Consider the following 17,798-nt stretch of genomic DNA (forward strand, 5'->3'; position numbering starts at 1 on the left):
CCCAAGTCTAATGGCCATTTGAAATGGCTGTCATTTTATGGCATCTTGCCATCTAACGTTTGGCCTGGGAGAAGTGAAATGGGCCTGACGGCCTGAGTGAGACGGGAAGGACGGTTTGGTATCTGAGAGAAGTCAGGGGCACCAGGAAGGGGAGCCCAGATGGCTTCACAGGATGCTAGGGGATATTTTAGATCTCAGGATTTCTGGGGTCTCTGTTTGGTGCTTGAGGAGTTCCGTGTGCCTGTGTGCTGTGTCAAAAAGAGTGATCAAAACTCCCAGAGACAAAGCGTAGGGTGAGCACGTATTCATCACTGGAGTGGTTTGCCCTAGGAAGTGTGTTCTTTTTTTCTTCCATACAGTTTGTGACCATAGTTTCTTATTTGTTAAAATTATATACAGTCATTGGTGGCGTGATTTTCTGATTGTCTGTTTGTGTATGTGTATGAATATGGCCAGCGAGATTCTTTAGGCACTTATGGTTGTGGTTCTCAAACTTGAGCACGCATCAGAATCACCTAGAAGCTTTTTTAAAACACAGACTGATGAACGCACATCCAGAGCTTATGACTCGAGGGTTTGGAGTGGGGTCCAAGAATCTGCAAGTTCTAATGTGACTCTGATACCACTGGTCTGGGGACCAAACTTTGAGAATCGTTGCTGTGCCTGCCTATATTTTAAGAGCATCTTTAAAATTTAAGACTGACTGTGCATGTTATAAGAACACCTGGTTAAATGAATAGATACACATTAAAAATAGAAGGAGAAAGAATCTAATTGCTAATTTCATGTGAACTTGACACAGAGATTCTTTCCTGAAGAAAGTGAACTGAAGGATAGCTCTGCTTTTAAAAGAAGAAACAATTGAACAAGGTAACTTTCTATCCCTGAACCATATTAAGAAAGAATTTTTCTTTTTGGCAAAGTACCTTTGCCTGCCTCCAGAGGGAATCGACGGGACTGTAGGGTCTCTTAAATTTTATGGAGCTCCTATTCTCATTGGTCTTGGGTTTAATAGGTGCATATAAATTTAGAATAAGGAGTCTCAAAGCTCCCCTTCCCACATACATGGAAGAAAAAGTGCTCGAAAGGAATGGCAGTTTTGGTTAAAAATAGGTGTCTTGGTTACTAAAATAAAATGTAAAACAAAAGATCTGCTGATAGCCTGCGTGTACGGGACCTTTCTTGTCTTAAGACTTTAAACTGTGAGTTAATGATTATTAGTATTACTTGGTGAAGAAATGTTAAATTATGTAAAAAAGTTTTTTGAATTGACGATTAAATACTGTTAGTATTCCTGATCACAGAAAATACTTAAACAATTTAAATTATTTGTTAAGTTTGGCTAAAAAGACAGTTCAGTGTATGCTCTTTATTATCTGGAGTGAGATAACAATGCAGACATAAAGTTTAGTTCATCTGAATCAGTTTTATTTTATGATAGGAGTCCTAATTAACGGTAAATCCGTAATGTTATCTTATAGAACAGGTAGAGAATTTAATTACACTAAAAATTAAATGAAAAATTTAACAGTGCATGGATATAAATGTGTGGGAATACACTGGATTAGAATAAGAGTATCTTTATTTTTTTAAGATTTTATTTATTTATTTGTTTGTGTATTTGTTTGTTTGCTTATTTATAGAGAGAGGGGAAGGGAGGGAGAGAGACAGGGAGAGAAACATCAATGTGCACTTGCCTGTCATGTGGCTCTCACTGGGGACATGGCCTGCAACCCAGGCATGTGTCCTGACTGGGAATCGAACTGGTGACCCTTTAGTTCACAACCTGTGCTCAATCCACTGAGCTGCACCAGCCAGGGCAGAATAAGAGTATCTTTATTTTAAAAAAATATAGTCATTTTAAACTTCAGACAATAACACATGCTATTTCATATGGATTCATTGAGTAAAAATTTTAATATCAACTATTGTATTATTTTGTATATTTAAATTTGGAGACAGAGTAAACATATTTGATAACCACAGAGTAGTATTTGGTTTTATTTTTTAATAAACTTTATTTTTCAAGCAGTGTTAGGTTCACAGCAAAACTGAAAGTGCAGAGATTTCCATATACCCCGCCCCTCTACCAACATTCCCCACCAGAGCGCTACATTGTGCCAATGAACCTACACTGAGACGCTATTATCATTCAAAGTCCACACGTTACATTAGGGGTCAAGGAATAGTTCTTAGTTATGTATTTTGTCAATATGTAAAAGCATTTGTGATGTAAATAGCATTCATGTTACAAGGAAAAATCAGTGCAGGAAAACAGTACCTTATGCTTTATAAAATTCATTATATTTAAATTCTAAAGTTTATCATCTATCATTTCATACATATATGTATAATTAAAATAAATATATATTGAGGTAATTTAAAATTATGTTTTACAAATATCAGATTAATTGTTGCCAGGGACTAGGAATTATAGAGAAAATTAATCACAAAGGATCATGAAGAAGCTTTTTGAGTGTATATATCTGTCAAACTCACCAAACTACAAGTTTTACTGTGTATAAATTATACCTCAATAAATTTAAGTTGAAAATTTTTTTAATTAAATTATTTTTAAAGATTCTTATGTATAGTAGATGACTGGTAATTCAGAAAGGAAAATGGCCATTGGATTTGGAGGTTGTTCTCAACACAAGGTAGTAAAAATTTCTTTGCTTTCTGCAGAGGCGGAGGATCTGTCTCTCCCAAACTGAACATATAAACTCTTCAATGCTCTACTTTTATGCTGATTTTGAGTATTTTGTGACTGTGGTGAGTTATTTTTAAAAACAAACAAACACGAATACAGAGGACTAGTTATATCTAGACAAATCTGAAGTCACTAAACTATTTGCTGTTTTATCTTTGTTAGGGTTACTATAAAGTGTTGGTTAATAACACTTTACTTTATAACTTTGATTAACAACACAGGCAAAGTTGTAGCTACTCTTTGTCTTTCAGCCCTAGTGTGCTTGTCTGGAAATTTTTGATGTTGCTGTTCTCCAAGACCAGGCCCTAAATTTGGACCAATAAAACTGACAGGGTGTTTTTATACCCACACCAACTTTGATCCTTTCTCAACAGCGCCAAAGGCTTGCTCCTCACCTTGAAACCCTTCTTGTGGCTCTCGGGGGCATCGTGGCACAATCGGGTACAACTGCAAATGCCCCATTTTTCTTAATTTTCCCCACAATTACCCCTGTGGAGAAACCTTTTTTTCCTTCTTCATGAGAATATGACCTCTGGTTAACTCTCTATTTCCCTGGCAATCTTACTCATTAATGAGCCAACTGTATTGCTAAGTGATATATAGTAAAAATGACCCCAGTTGGTAAATTCCATCTGGACTGGGAGAAGTAGAATCGTGATAGGAACCACGTCTTCAGGTTTTCCTGAGTGAGAAGATTCTCATGCTTGGGCATGTCTCTAGAGACTATGTCTATGGAATAGTTAAAAGATACTGGCTCCTGTGAAAATGAAGCCTTTATACCCAAGTGGCTTCCACTCCTTCTCTATGTGAATCCTGTCTCTTCCTATCTGCACTGTGTTACCTGGAGAGCCAAGGAAGATAACTCCCAGGTGGCTGTGGGGCTGCTGCCTCGACTGCAGCAAGGGATAGCTGATGTTGCAATGGGCACCTGACACTGTCCTGCTGTTGAGCTGTGTTTCCTGTCCTCTGTCTTCCTGAAGAGGAATCAGGGTGGCCTTGGAGAGCCTTGTGAGTTTGATGTTTAGTTAAACTAACAGTCACAATTGCAAGGAATGTTGTTTTATGGAATAACAAAAAGTTTTCAAAATAAAAAGACAAGCCTAGCTTACCTTAACAATTGACTTTAACAAGGATTATATTATTCTTCTTTCAGAAAATATTCTTTGATATGCTGTTACATGCCCTATAAGGTCAAAAGGGTTGACACAGTGGCTGTCTGTAAATTTACTTCCAGGAATATTTTATTTTTTAGTTTTAAAATCCTTTACCAATCAGAGACAATTGTGAGGTTTTGGAGATATGCAAATGTCTCCACTATCTAAAATAGATGGCTCCCTATATGTTCATAGCAGCACAATTTATAATAGCCAAGTGCTGGAAGCAGCTTAGGTTCCCATTGGAAAATGAATGGATCCACAAACTATGGTACAGTTACACTATGAAATTCTATGCAGCAGAAAGAAAGAAGGAGCTCCTACCCTTTGCAACAGCATGGATGGAACTGGAAAACATTATGCTTAGTGAAATAAGACAGGTGGTAAAAGACAAATACCATATGATCTCACCTTTAACAGGAACCTAAATAACAAAACAAACAAGCAAGCCAAATATAACCAAAGACACTGAAATACAGAACAGGGGGGCAGTGACTAGAGGGGAAAGGGGAAGGATTTACAGGAATAAGTATAAAGAACACATGGACAAAAACAACTGGGGGTTGGGGGGATTAGAAACGAGAGGGAGGTGAGGAGGGATGAGGGGGGTGGGCTGGGATGGGAGTAAAAGGCAGAAAACTGTACTTGAACAACAATTAAAATTTAAAAAAGGAAAAATAAAAATAAAATAGGTGGCTCCCCTCAGGGCCATCATCACCTATTACAGTTATGTCTGATTGTTTACGTACTCACTTTCATCAGGAGATTCTACTCTCTTCCATTCTGATATTTGTTTCCAAAACAAATTAACCAGATGCGTCCAGACTAGCATCAACCAGCAGCTTATGTTCTCCCCTCTTGATGCCTAAAGGTCCCCACTATCAGCTATAGATCAGACACTGTGTCTTCTGATAAAATTATGAGGAAAAGTCAGTTCCAGACCTTAGTGCAAAAGACTATTGAGGTGCTAAGGATAAACTCATGGGTCAGTTTCCAAATGTAAATCAACCTTACCACTTGGAGTAAATACCTGATACACGGCACTAGGAGACTTAAAAATTAGAATTTCTAGAATTATTTTGGTCCAAAGACAGATGATTTTGTGAAAGTGGACTGTTAACCCAGTATCAACATAAAAAGAAATAGGACTTTGTAAAAGTTAACACATCTAATTGTAGTTATTTATTTCAGAACATCATTGGTATTATGTTAATGGTTTATTATATGATAAGTCATGATAAACCCCTTCAGTCCTTTATCCTCTCTCTAACTCAAACTTAGAAGACATCTAACTAGCATTAGTGCTAGTTAGAACAAATGCCCTATCTTCAAATAATCTTAATCAGTGGGCCTATATCCTTATGTAAGTTTTGTTGTATCAAAGAATCATAATGAACACATGAACCTATTCTGAACTGGCATACTATACCAATTGACCTTTCAGAAAGTATAAAAAGGGTAATTTTGCATGTGTCTCATGACCTGATTTCAGGGAACACGTAACTAAATTCCTGAGGATATTTTTTCCTTTGGACACAATACATCCAAAACCAGGAAAATAGACTTGTAAAACTTCCTTTATGCCTCTACAAGTAGGGAATGGATCCTTTAAGAAGTCTAAATGTGGCAAACCATGAATGCAAGCTAATTAACCTCAGGTGAATTTAAGGACAATGCTCAATAAATGAACTCAGATCAACTTTTAAAATGAGTTAACCTTAAAATCATCCTTTGTTAACAGAGATGTTGAATTAAATTATACCTATTCTAAATCAAATTCATCTAGAAATAATCAAATCACATTTTAAAAAACCACCATTAGCAAAGCCTATGCGGATTCTTAAGGCAATACGATGCATGCTGATGGGCCTTACCTACACACTGCTGAGAACAGTGTCAGATGACATAGTGCCTTCCCTGGGTCCCTTTGCTTTTCATGGCAATGTAGCTATTTGCAAAGGTTCAATAAAAATTGGTCCTTTGTCCTATCTAAATATAATTAAGCGAGACAAATATGTCACCATAAGAGTATAAGAAACAGCACACAAAAGTTTCATTTAATTAGGTGTGATACGACTGCATTTCATATGTGGAAACATCACCTGCAGAGTCTCTTCAGGAAACTGGTGTAGTACCTGCTCTAAGGCTTAAGAAGTCCCAGATTCACGGTGAAGAATGGCACCCCTGGCCTCCCCTGGGAATTTCGAAGGTAGGAAGGCCTCCACGTGTGCAGCGCAGCAGCCAGCCCGGAGAAGGGCCGCCGCACCCCTGCCTCTGGATCAGAATAAATCAGTGTAAAGACCCGTGTAAAGAGCTTTCTAGGACCATCGTTCAGTCACAGAGACTTTTACAAAATCTCCAGTTAGAGGTCATCCTCAAGCTTTAGAAAACGTATGGCTCTAACTTAAAATGCAACAAGGGAATCTTTGTGTGTCAATGAGTGGTGTTTTTTGCATCTGTGAAAATAATACAGGAAAAATAGAACAGAATATTGGTATTCTGCCGAAGCTATATATATAAGGTCATAGACCATAGGAAATAGCTATCATTAAAACTGAGTCACTATGATTTTTTTAAAAGTTTCCCAGTGGTAGGAGGCCGATGAAAGGAACCACATTAACATGTACATAAATAATTGTGTCTGTATGGGGTAAAACAACTCGATTCTACCATCTGTTAGAAATGCCCAAAATGACTGACTAGCAACTCCTCCAATCACGATCTTAACACAAAAGTGCAACACAAAGCAGCTGTCAAAAGTCTCTCAAACCTGCTCAGAAATGAAGTTCTCTCTGATGATGTAGCTGCATCTCCTTCTGAGAGAGAAAAAAAAAAGGAACATTCATAATACTTAATTTTCTGATCAACTTTAATAGAATTAAAGTTGTTTTTTAGGAAGCATCAGTATGTACTATGTCTCAGAATTGGGGCCCTGTGAGGGTGAAATGGAACACCAGTAAAAATTATGCCAGTCAACGGGATAAAATAAAAGACAGCTGCCCCCAGGCAAACCAGGATACACGGCTGTTGTACCGTAAAGGAAATCCACAAGGGCCAAAACTAAACAACCCTGTGCACCAGACAGTGAGTGCATGTGTGGAGGTGGCCGCTGCTCTCAGGCCCAACCCTGCTTACAGGAGAGGGAATATGTGTAAACTCCAAACAGCACACCTGATGCATAACAGCACTAGAAACATTACTGTGCCTTGCCCACTCAGAGACTAACTCTCTGAGAGCTTTCCTAAATTACATTCTAATGACAAAATGGCTGGCGGGGCTCCTGACTTGAAATGGGCTTTGTTTACACTTAGAATACTGAATATATTTCAGTTTTATCAAGTTGATTTGTTTTTTGAAACAAAGCTTTCCAATTCGTATTCTCAGATCTGGCTATATTCGGATTAGTGTAATTTCTCAATGGGTGAGGTTTCACTAAACCGGGAGAAAAAGCGAAGCCTGGCAGGAGAGAGCCTTCTAAAACCAGGCCCTGATTTCTATAATTCTTAACCAACTTGAAAAAATTGTTCTCAGAACACAGGAAACTTTCCTTTAGCATCTGTCACATCAAAATCACAGCGTGGACATTAGCAGTTTCAGAGAAGACAGATACTGTAATTCTGCTCAATGCAGGGACTTCTAACATGGTCATTAACAGAATCACGTTTAGTTCATTCACATGGGTCACATTTTTAAAGATTTAAATTTGTTCTGAGCGTATGAAGAGAATCATCTGTCCTCTGTAGTGGGTTGTCATGGGTTTTCCTAAAGACATGCTCAAGTTCTAAACCCCAGTACCTGGGAATGTGACCTTATTTGGAAATAGGGCTTTTGTAGGGATCATCCTGGATTTAGGGTGGGCCTAAATCCAACGACTGATGTCCTTCTGAGAGAAAGGAGAGAAAGATCTGAGACAGGGTGACACAGAGGGAGTGCCATGCGAAGCTGGATGGGAGTGATGCTGCCACAGTCAAGGAATGGCTGGGGCTGCCAGGAGCGGGAGGGGTAAGGAGGGGTTCTTCCCAAGGGCCTTTACAGGGAGTGTTTCCCTGCGGCACCTTGATTTTGTGGACTCCTGCGCTTCAGAACCATGAAATAATAAATTTCTATTGTTTCAAGCCACTGAGTTTATCGTTATTTGTTAAGGCAGCCCTAGAAAATTAAAACATCCTCCAAGACACAAATCTCAAGAAATCAAATTGTAGGGAATTGCTATCACTACACGTAGCTACACACATGGCTCATACTTTTCTAGCAATACAAAAAAATCATGTCAAGACATTATATTGAACATGTGATAAGTGATAATACAGTCCTGAAAGGCCCAAACCAATTAAAATATAAATGACATTTTTCTGATACTAACTACACATGACAATTGTAATAGGGCTTCCAAACAAAACAAGGAATTCAGTTAAAAGGAGAATGTGCTGTTTATCTGAAATTAAAATTTAATTAGGCATCCTGTATTTTTATTTGCTAAATCTAGAACCCTACAATTTCAGCAGAGAAACTGCACATCTCAAAGTCACACAGTTAATGTAATGTTGAACTTGGCTTTGAAATTACGTGGTTCGACTCCCCAAGACCATTTGCTTTCTAGTCCATTAAGCTGACATAATAACACTTGGGAAAAGGCAGTATCATTCCAAGAAGCCATCTGGTTAATATTCTGCAAAACAGGTTATAAAAATGGAAGAACCATGGCCAGTTTTAACTGCTGAGTCCAGCTCAGTGCTTATTACATGTGAAGAAAGATGCTGGAGATGCAAAATTCAAGCAACAGTCTAGCAAAAAGTAAATGAGTTTTTCTCTTCCACTATTCTATACAAGGGTAATTCGAGGCATAAGGGTCACAGGATTTTGGTTTTGCTGAGCAATAGGTAAGGACATTATTGTAATGAATGTAAAAGAGTATAATAGCTTCTAATCATAATGTAATACAAATATTTTTTCTTACATTCATCTTCTTCCATGTGGACTAGAAAATCCACATGGCTCCTAGGCACGATCAGCCTTAAAATCTCAACAGTTTTTTTTGAACCATCTCATCCAATTGATCTCAGGTGCTACTGGATGCTCTCCTGAACCACCTCTCATAGTTTCCTCTCCTTCTCCATTTCCACATCCATATAATTATGGCTCAGATCCTCAAAACTGTACTCCTACATAACTGCAGTATTTCCGGACTGTTTTTATCACTTTAATCTCTCTGTCTCCATCTAATTATCTTATATGCATATAATTACATATACGTAAATTCGCAAACCTAAAGTGCTCCAATATTATCGACATAACCATATGCTTAGCATATTTGTTATTCGCAGGTGGATCTAAGATAAATTTTAATCAATCTCAAACTTTACTCAGGTTGTTTCCTCTGTTTAAATTTCTCTTCTCGTATCCATCCAACAAAAACGTCATGAATCCAGGCAAGTAAGTAAAATAGTGAAGCTGAATCCAAGTTTACATTTTAAACACTTTGGGATGTTCTCACTTCCACAAAGTAATACTTTTCTTAAGACCCTGGCCCTCCCATTCTACCTTATCACAATTCCTGTTTTTAGCAGAGACATCTATACAGAGAACAACTGGCTCCTTTAAGAGGGAGAGTGGTGCATGCACAGTGCCATCCAGACCTCAAATTGGGGAACACGACCATGCCTGCCCCATCCAAAGGGCAGCTGCTAGTCAGCTCAGACAACTGCCATCATGTCTTGCTGGACTTTCTGTGGTAGTTTCTCAGGATTACATTGACTGTACACGTTACGACCAGAATCCCACAGACACGATGTGCCTGTCTCAGTACCTCGTATCAGCAGGTCCACCGTGTCTGTCTGCCTCACTCCTGCTGGTTAACTTCGATCATTTGGTAAAGGTGGTGTTTTCCTAATTTCTCCACTGTAAATTACTGTTTTCCTCTTTGTACTTCATATGTGCATTTTGTGGGGAAATACTTTGAAATGATGAAAATATCCTGTTTTTATCATAATTCTGCACCTACACATTTAGAATCAGTTGACGATTTTTGCCTGCAACAACTGTTACTGTGTTGTTTGCTAAAGGGTCATTCTCTATTTCTATTTTTCTTTCTATATTTATTCATTGGAATTCTACTAGGAAGAAGAGCTGTGCCTTCTCTCCCATTTATTTATTTGTTTATTTACTAGTAATTAGTCATAGATACTTGTATTATCCTATGGCTTATAATCTATTATTGCTATTATTTATTTTGTTGCTGAACTTGTTCCAGCTGCAGTCATTAGATGCTCCTTTAAGTTGGCTCCTATGTCATTTTGACATTCTACCATTAATTTTTGGAGACTTCCTTACTTTCTGGCACTTAAGAATGTTCCAGGCTCATCTTGTACTTTCATTGCTCCAGGTTTGCAATCAACCATTTCTCCAGGAGCCCTGCTTTCTTTTCTTGGGGAAATTCCACTTAGAAACTCAGATCTGAGACCAAGGTGTGTTGATTACTACTTTATCATTACACCTTTTGAGATTGCTTCTAGGGTCTCTCAGCAGACAGATCCAGAAAACACACACACACTCCCACACACCTCTATCCATTTTAATTTTTATATATCAGTCTATTAATTCATACTAATACCTGTTAAACAACACAGATTTCATCCCAGCTTTCCTCTATTGTATATTGTAACTTCTTTCTCCAAGGATGAGAAGCCTGGCACTCATCTACAATACATTTACTTATCTGCTCATTCTTAGCATACACAATAAGTAGTTTCAGAACTGACACTCATGCTCTAAAGTACATTATTTATGTATAGTCATTTTGTCTTGAGTTATATAGTGTTTAATACAAATACTGTTTTACATAACCACTAAGATTATTTTATTCCCTATCTCCTGAGGTGTGGTTATATTTATATTCCATTTTGAGTTCCTCTCACATCCTAGTTCATTTCATTCATTCATTCATTCATTCATTCATTCATTCATTCAGTGCTGAAATATTTCCATGATTAAAGAGTTAGAACTATACGAGAAGATTTACTCAGAGAAATGTCACTTCCTCATTTTATCCTATTCCTGACACCTGTACTTACCTATATTATGTTACTAATCTCATTAGTTTCTGGAGTTGGCCTCTGATATAGCTTTTTGAACAAATGAGCAGATAATTCATAAGTTCTTATACTCCCTTCTTTCTTATATGAAACATTCCATATTGTCAACACTCTTTTGCACTTTACCTTTTCATTTAATTATATCTTACAACTCTTTCCATATCAATTACTGGAGATTTTCCTCATTCCTTGTTTTACAGCTTCATGGTACTTCACCATGTCAGTGTACCGGGTTCATTCAGTCACCTCTTCCACTGATGGGCAATTCATAATGACAAACAACTATGTGAGAAATCACTGTGTGCGTGTGCATTTACTGCTGTTGGGGGGCACACCTAGGATGAAGTTTGATGCCTCAATATCTGGCTTATGTAATGGAATTAAGGGTACTCTAAAAACTAGGAAAAAATCCTATTAATATAGCAAAATAAAACTACATTACTAGAATTATTTTCTTTTTCTGATCTAACTTTAACTTCATTGGGACAAGTGGTTCAATTCAATAAATATTTGTCCTCAGTTACTAAATCTGACATTTAATTTTCAAAATCTTCTCCATGTGTTTAAATTCTATATTCTAATCACACATTCATTTATTAAGAATGTTCTAGCCCTGGTTGGTGTAGCTCAGTGGACTGAGCGCGGGCCTGCAAACCAGAGTATCGCGGTTCGATTCCCAGTCAGGGCACATGCCTGGGTTGCAGGCCAGTTCCCAGCAGGGAACCCACAAGAGGCAACCATACATTGATATTTCTCTCCCACTCTCCTTTCCCCTCTAAAGATAAATAAATAAATAAAATCTTTAAAAAAAAAGAATGTTCTAATATTGACTAGTTTTTACTTAAAAACTAAACCCATTATTTGTATAAAAAAAAGAATGTTCTAATATTGACTAGTTTTTACTTAAAAACTAAACCCATTATTTGTATAGTTACTAGTCTAAAAACACTATTATTTTATTGTCTCTACTTTATTCTTTTAGGGACAGAAGATAAAAATTCCAAACTAGAGTTCTAAGTTGGTTCTTTCCACTCCCTACGTATGAATGTCGTAAGACTGGAGGAGATAAACCAGATTATGTAGTGCCAGGAACACTCTACAGGTCCTTGGACAGTGAGCTAGAGGCTTAGGGTCTCTCCTCCTTTTTCGTGGGAGGAGTTACACCAAATTCAGCTTCCTTTGGGAATGGGGGACCTCAGAGCCCACAGTTCTCTGCTGAGTAGCTGATATTTTGAAATGTGCAAATGATTCTACACAGTCTGTTTAGGGTCTGTCTCTGGTCTCTGCCCTTTACCTGGGTTCGAGGAATCCTTAAAGAAGCCCAGGCTACTTCATCAGATTTTCTTGGGGTATGGAATCCAGGACCTAAGGAATATTTGCTTTGTCTTTTCCTTTGTTACGGCCTACAAAGACCTGTTTAATCTACTTGTCAGGTCCAACAAAGCTTCAGAAAATCACTTGCTAGGAACCTCCAAAGTCCTGGTTTCTGCGATTTTATCCAATTCAACTGGGCAAATCAATTCAGAAAAACAAATGTCAGGTCTGTCAAAAGGTGACTTCTGATAAGGCTTCAAATACATGTCTCACCTGCTTAACGGTTGTGTCACTAATTATGTACATGCACAGTCTAGTTTGTCAGCAGTTTTGCAGGGACCTTGCTGTCTGGGTTGGGACCAGTTCAAAGTGTTTGAACTTGCACCACAACCTCTTCCTCTATGGTCACAGGAGTCAGATAATGTTTCCAACCACATCACTGAATCCAACCTTCTAAAAATTATAATACTATAGTTAATTTTTTTAATTTAAGCAACCATAAAAAACAGTTTTTTTTTTCCAGAAACACACAGAATAAGCTTCCAAGTGATGTTCTTATGGCCTTACCTCCTCGGTCTCGGGCAGCTAAACTTTGACCCCTTCTCAATGTAATGTCCAGTTGGTACATTCCGGGATCAGCCAAAGGGACATCTGCATTACTGGTTCCAGAAGTATTTATTTTCTGGGAAATGAGAAATATACAAAACATTATCTTTGTTCTATTTCTTCCAATGGGGGCATATATAGTTTAACTCAAAGTATAAGATAACTATCTAAAGTTTAATTCAAACTATTCAATAAAATAAACCAAGTTGTAAATTCATATATCATAATCACCCAATTCTCTGAAGGTTTGAAATTCATGAAATTCATTAAACTCAATAAAATCATGGTGGTAACAAAAATTCTTGTTTTATTTTATTTTTATTTTTATTGTTGTTCATGTACAGTTTTCTTTTACTCCCATCCCAGCCCACCCCCCCAGCCCTCCTCACCTCCCTCCCATTTCCACCCCCCATAGTTGTTGTCCATGTGTCCTTTATACTTGTTCCTGTAAACCCTTCCCCTTTTCCCCTGAAATTCCCTCCCCTCTCCCCTCTGGTCACTGTCAGCCTGTTCTCAGGGAATTCTTGTTTTACTTCAAATTAGAAATAACAAAAGGAACATGAAAAACACTATCCATGGAAAGCTCCACATAATTCAGCTGAGAAGGACCAACACAGGAATAGTGTCTGAGGTAAAAGTGCAATCAATGATGAATGGAAAATAAAGGTATCCAAGAGCAGTAGGTTGCCATACAACTGAGCTGAAAATTAAAATGATTTATGCAGGTGACTTTGTTAACTCCTTTATGCAAAAGGATTCAAACTGGTGAATGACACCCTTCTATATCAGCCCCAACATAAAATACAACATAATTATACAGAAATAAGTTCACACAGCATTTAGTTTTTGAAAGTAAATAATACAAATATAAAGGCAATATATAATGCAGCTTTCTATGGAGTAAAAGCTATTTCTAGAATTAAATATCTTTGCAAGGCTACCTTTTTTAAAAATATTTTATTTATTTATCTTTAGAGGGGAAGGGAAGGAGAGAGGAAGAGAACCATCAATGTATGGTTGCTTCTCGTGCATCCCCTGCTGGGAACTGGCCCCTGCCGGGAACTGGCCTGCAACCCAGGCATGTGCCCTGACTGGGAATCGAACTGTGATCATCTGGTTCACAGGCCCGCGCTCAATCCACTGAGCTACACCAGCCAGGGTCAAGGCTACCTTTATAGAATATCTTTAGCAACAATATACTATTTATTTAATAGGCATTGAGTTACAAACCCACTTGAAGAGGAACAACTATATTAAAATAACACAATAGAAACAGATGGTAAAAATTATATAGGTCATAGTTTATGCTTTCTGCCGCTTCGATGGAACAGGAAAATTTACTTTTTTCACATGTTTGAGATGATTTTAAATTATTATAATTCTTTTCCAATTCAAAAATCGATGGTCTTTTGTTTTGGAATAGTATGCATGAATAAGATAAAATATTAGATACCAGTCTGGCTTTTTCAGTTCCAAAGTTTACATGAAATACAACTATAAGACATCATTTTGGTGGAGGTTTCAAGACCATGATAAGAATCTTTCCAATGGAAGCAATTATCATTTAAGATAAGAAACAGCACAACTTTGGTTGATAACCCCAAATCATCATTTCTCCTCTGGTAACAGTGAAATAGAATTCTCTTTTTCTCATGACCTTCCTGTCGCTGTGAATGACAGCGTCATCCCCCAGTCACGCAGCCTGGGAATTAATGAGCCAGCTTCGATTTCTTCACTTCCCTCTCCACCACATTCAAATAGTTACCAAACTCCATCCACTCCATTTCCATATTACAACCCCGGTTGTCTTTGTATTTTACTTATTGTTACTACTAATTTGGATCGGCCTTCAAACAACCAAGGAGCAAAAGCTACAATGATCACCTCACTCTTCCCAAAAACATCTAATTGCCCCACCTCCTTGGGGTTACCGAGTGTTACAACTTAGGATGTACCATCCCACACTTTTGTTCGTATTCTTATACAAACAAATACACATACACTTAGGTTTAGTTTTTGTGGTTGAATTTTCAGTTTCTGTTTGTTGCTAACAAAGATAGCATTATATTTCATCTATTATTTCATAGCTTATTTTAGTTCAGTCATGAACACTTTTCTAACAACACATAGATTTATCTAGTTCCCTTTTATGTACATCATTTTCCAGTGTGGGAACACCATGGCTTCTTTAACTATCTCCCCACTGATGAATATATGAGTTGGTTTCAGTTGGTTTGCCACTACAGGGACCTGTGCTTTTAATTCTCTTAGGACATGATTTTTCCCCCAAAGGTTTAAATAGTTCATGCTCCTATTGAAAGGTACAAGAGTGCCTATTTCCCATATCCTAGCCAAGATAAGTTGTTACTAATTTTCTAGTTTGGTGGGCAGAAAGTATCATCTCCCTTCATATACATTTCTTGAACTATGAGAAGTGGTCTTGAAACTAGTGTAAAGAACAAGAGGGTATCAGCTGTTCACTGGGCCACCCAGAAGATACATGGTGGAGAGAGAGAGAAAAAATACCAGGGTCTTCAAAACCACTTTTCAAAGAACTGTTTGTAAGCAGATCTAATTAATGTGCAAATTTAAATTCAAATCCAGCAAACATTTGTTAAGCTACAAGTATGCTCCAAGCCTTTCACTAGGTTCTTTTATACACATTATTTCAAAATAAAACCATTAATAAATATGAAATGTACATAGATTTACTTCTTTTTAAAAAATATGGAATAAAATCTATAGGAAGGGAAAAGTTTCTTTAGTGTTTTGATAGGTATCTTAAAAGCAAAAAAAGTTTGAATGTTCAGATATTTATATTTTTATAGCTTTCATTGCTCTGTTCAGTGCTTCTTAAAGTCTTGAGTGACTAATTCGTACAATACCTGGTTTAATATTATTACATTTACTAGGTGGCAGTGGTTAATAAAATTATATAGGTTTCAAGTGTACAGTTCCACAACACATCATCTGTACACTGCATTGTGTGTTCACCACCCCCAGTCAAGTCTCCTTCCATCACCATATACTTGGCCTCTTTTACTGTTTCCTACCTCCCCTCTTTATGGGCTAGTTAAGGACTTTTCAAAAGTAATTTTAACTATAGTAGATGTTTCACTTTTGCTGTTTTAGAATTTAACACTTTGTTAAGAAATTACTTCACTGGACTTCATACATTGGCTTTTTAAAGCCTGAGTAATAACTTCATTTTTCTGTGTGTATATGGATGTGTGTATCACGTTTTATTTGTCCATTCAGTGGATGACAGCCATTTAGACTGTTTTCATATCTTGACTGTTGTGAATAATGCCGTAATGAATAGCAATGCAGATATCTCACCAACATACTGATTTCATTTCCTTTAGGTATACAATGTCTGTCCAGAAGGTATCCGGCCATGCAATATAGAAAATAGAGACATTTATTGAAGAATACACAAGATGCAAGAAACATTGTACATAGGACAGTGACACCTCAGTCCCCTTTCAAAGTAGGCACCTTAGGACCTCACACAGTTCTCCCAATTGCCATCAGCTGCCTTGTTGTATTTTCCTGAATCTCCTCAATGGCCTGAAATCTCTTCCCTTTCAAAGGCGATTTTAGTGAAAGCCAGAAGTCACAGGGCACCAAATCTGAGCTGTAGGAGGTCCTGGGTGAGTTGATGTTTCACCAAAATCTCTGCACAAGACGCAATGCATGAGCAGGTGCATTGTTGTGATGACGCTGCCAATCACCAGTTGCCCATAGCTACATCCTTCTGAAATATCTGAATCACCTGAATAATTTTCATAGAGAAATGTTCAAGCTTAACACAAAATGTGATGCAGATTCACTGCTCTACTCACTCATTTTGAGTATGATAGTCACACAGTACACATGCTCACACAATGGCATCTACCACCCCCACTGACTAGTACAGTGAAATCATCACTGTTCACACATGTACATTCTAGGCCACTCTCCTTGGCTTCCAGGTTACACTGATGTCTTGAAAACTGTTCTCATTATATTAACAATGCCTGTACTTTTTCCAGACAGACCTTCTATGCTGCCTTCACCGTCTTGTTCTCCACATCTTCCTATCTATTCTTCAAGGATCATTTCATAAGCACTTTATATCCTTTTCTCCATTATCACATTCTATCACAAATATCATATTTGCCATGTTACATTGCAAACTTTTAAAATTGAGCAACAGAGTATTTAAGGATCAACTAAGCACAAAGTGTAATAGAGGCTCTGAGGAGGGAAATATGTCTCTAAGGACCCATGATCTAGTGGAGCGGACACATACTCCACAGGCAGTTTGTTCTTCTTTCTTCTGTGCCAAACTATGGTATCTAATGTGGTTTAGCACTGTCTTTCATGAGGAACCTAAATATAACCCTAGAATCTTTCTCAATACAGTGCTGTAGGATGCCATTACCAATTGACCAAAATTGGCACTAAAAAATGAAACTATCCACTCAAAAGCTCCGAAGACAGACTGTTCTATAATGGAGTTACATCCACGGGAGAGCAGGAAAGGCCAACAATTATGGGAGAGGATTCTGAGTAGTCCTCACAGAGATAACAACAAAGAAGGGTGTGAATATGTGGACACTGATAAGAATGGGAATATTTACATGAGTCCAATGGTAAGCAGTCCCCAGAGGGTACATCATGTGCATGTGTGAGCACTGAGGTGGAAAGAATGGCTGATGTACCTTGATGCCAGGCTGAGAAGAGTCCAACCCATGGGCAACAAGAAACCATCACAGGCTTTGAAGGGAGGAGCCCTGTAACCAGGCCTCACTTAACAAACATGTATTGCCCATCTTTCATCTTTCCTGTTCTGGACTAAGTGCTTAGATTACAGAGATGAACAAAACTGGGTCTTTTCTCTCTGTAGGATGGAAGAGAATAGAGAAATCCCGTGGATAT

At 37.7% G+C, this 17,798-nt stretch overlaps 1 protein-coding gene across 13 annotated transcripts in view; it reads right to left on the bottom strand.

Moving 5' to 3' along the window:
• MCTP1 (multiple C2 and transmembrane domain containing 1) overlaps positions 1 to 17,798 on the bottom strand; it is a 470,646-nt gene that overhangs the window by 255,241 nt on the left and 197,607 nt on the right. For all 13 annotated transcript variants that reach the window (XM_037032112.1, XM_037032114.1, XM_037032117.1 and 10 more), the window contains exon 2: positions 12,837 to 12,951. In XM_037032112.1, the coding sequence (XP_036888007.1) occupies positions 12,837 to 12,951 (115 nt within the window). The remainder of the gene's footprint in view (positions 1 to 12,836; positions 12,952 to 17,798) is intronic.

This window comes from Sturnira hondurensis, unplaced genomic scaffold (genome assembly GCF_014824575.4).
Source record: "Sturnira hondurensis isolate 20B ecotype Veracruz unplaced genomic scaffold, ASM1482457v3 Scaffold0021354, whole genome shotgun sequence".
Classification (NCBI taxonomy): domain Eukaryota; kingdom Metazoa; phylum Chordata; class Mammalia; order Chiroptera; family Phyllostomidae; genus Sturnira; species Sturnira hondurensis.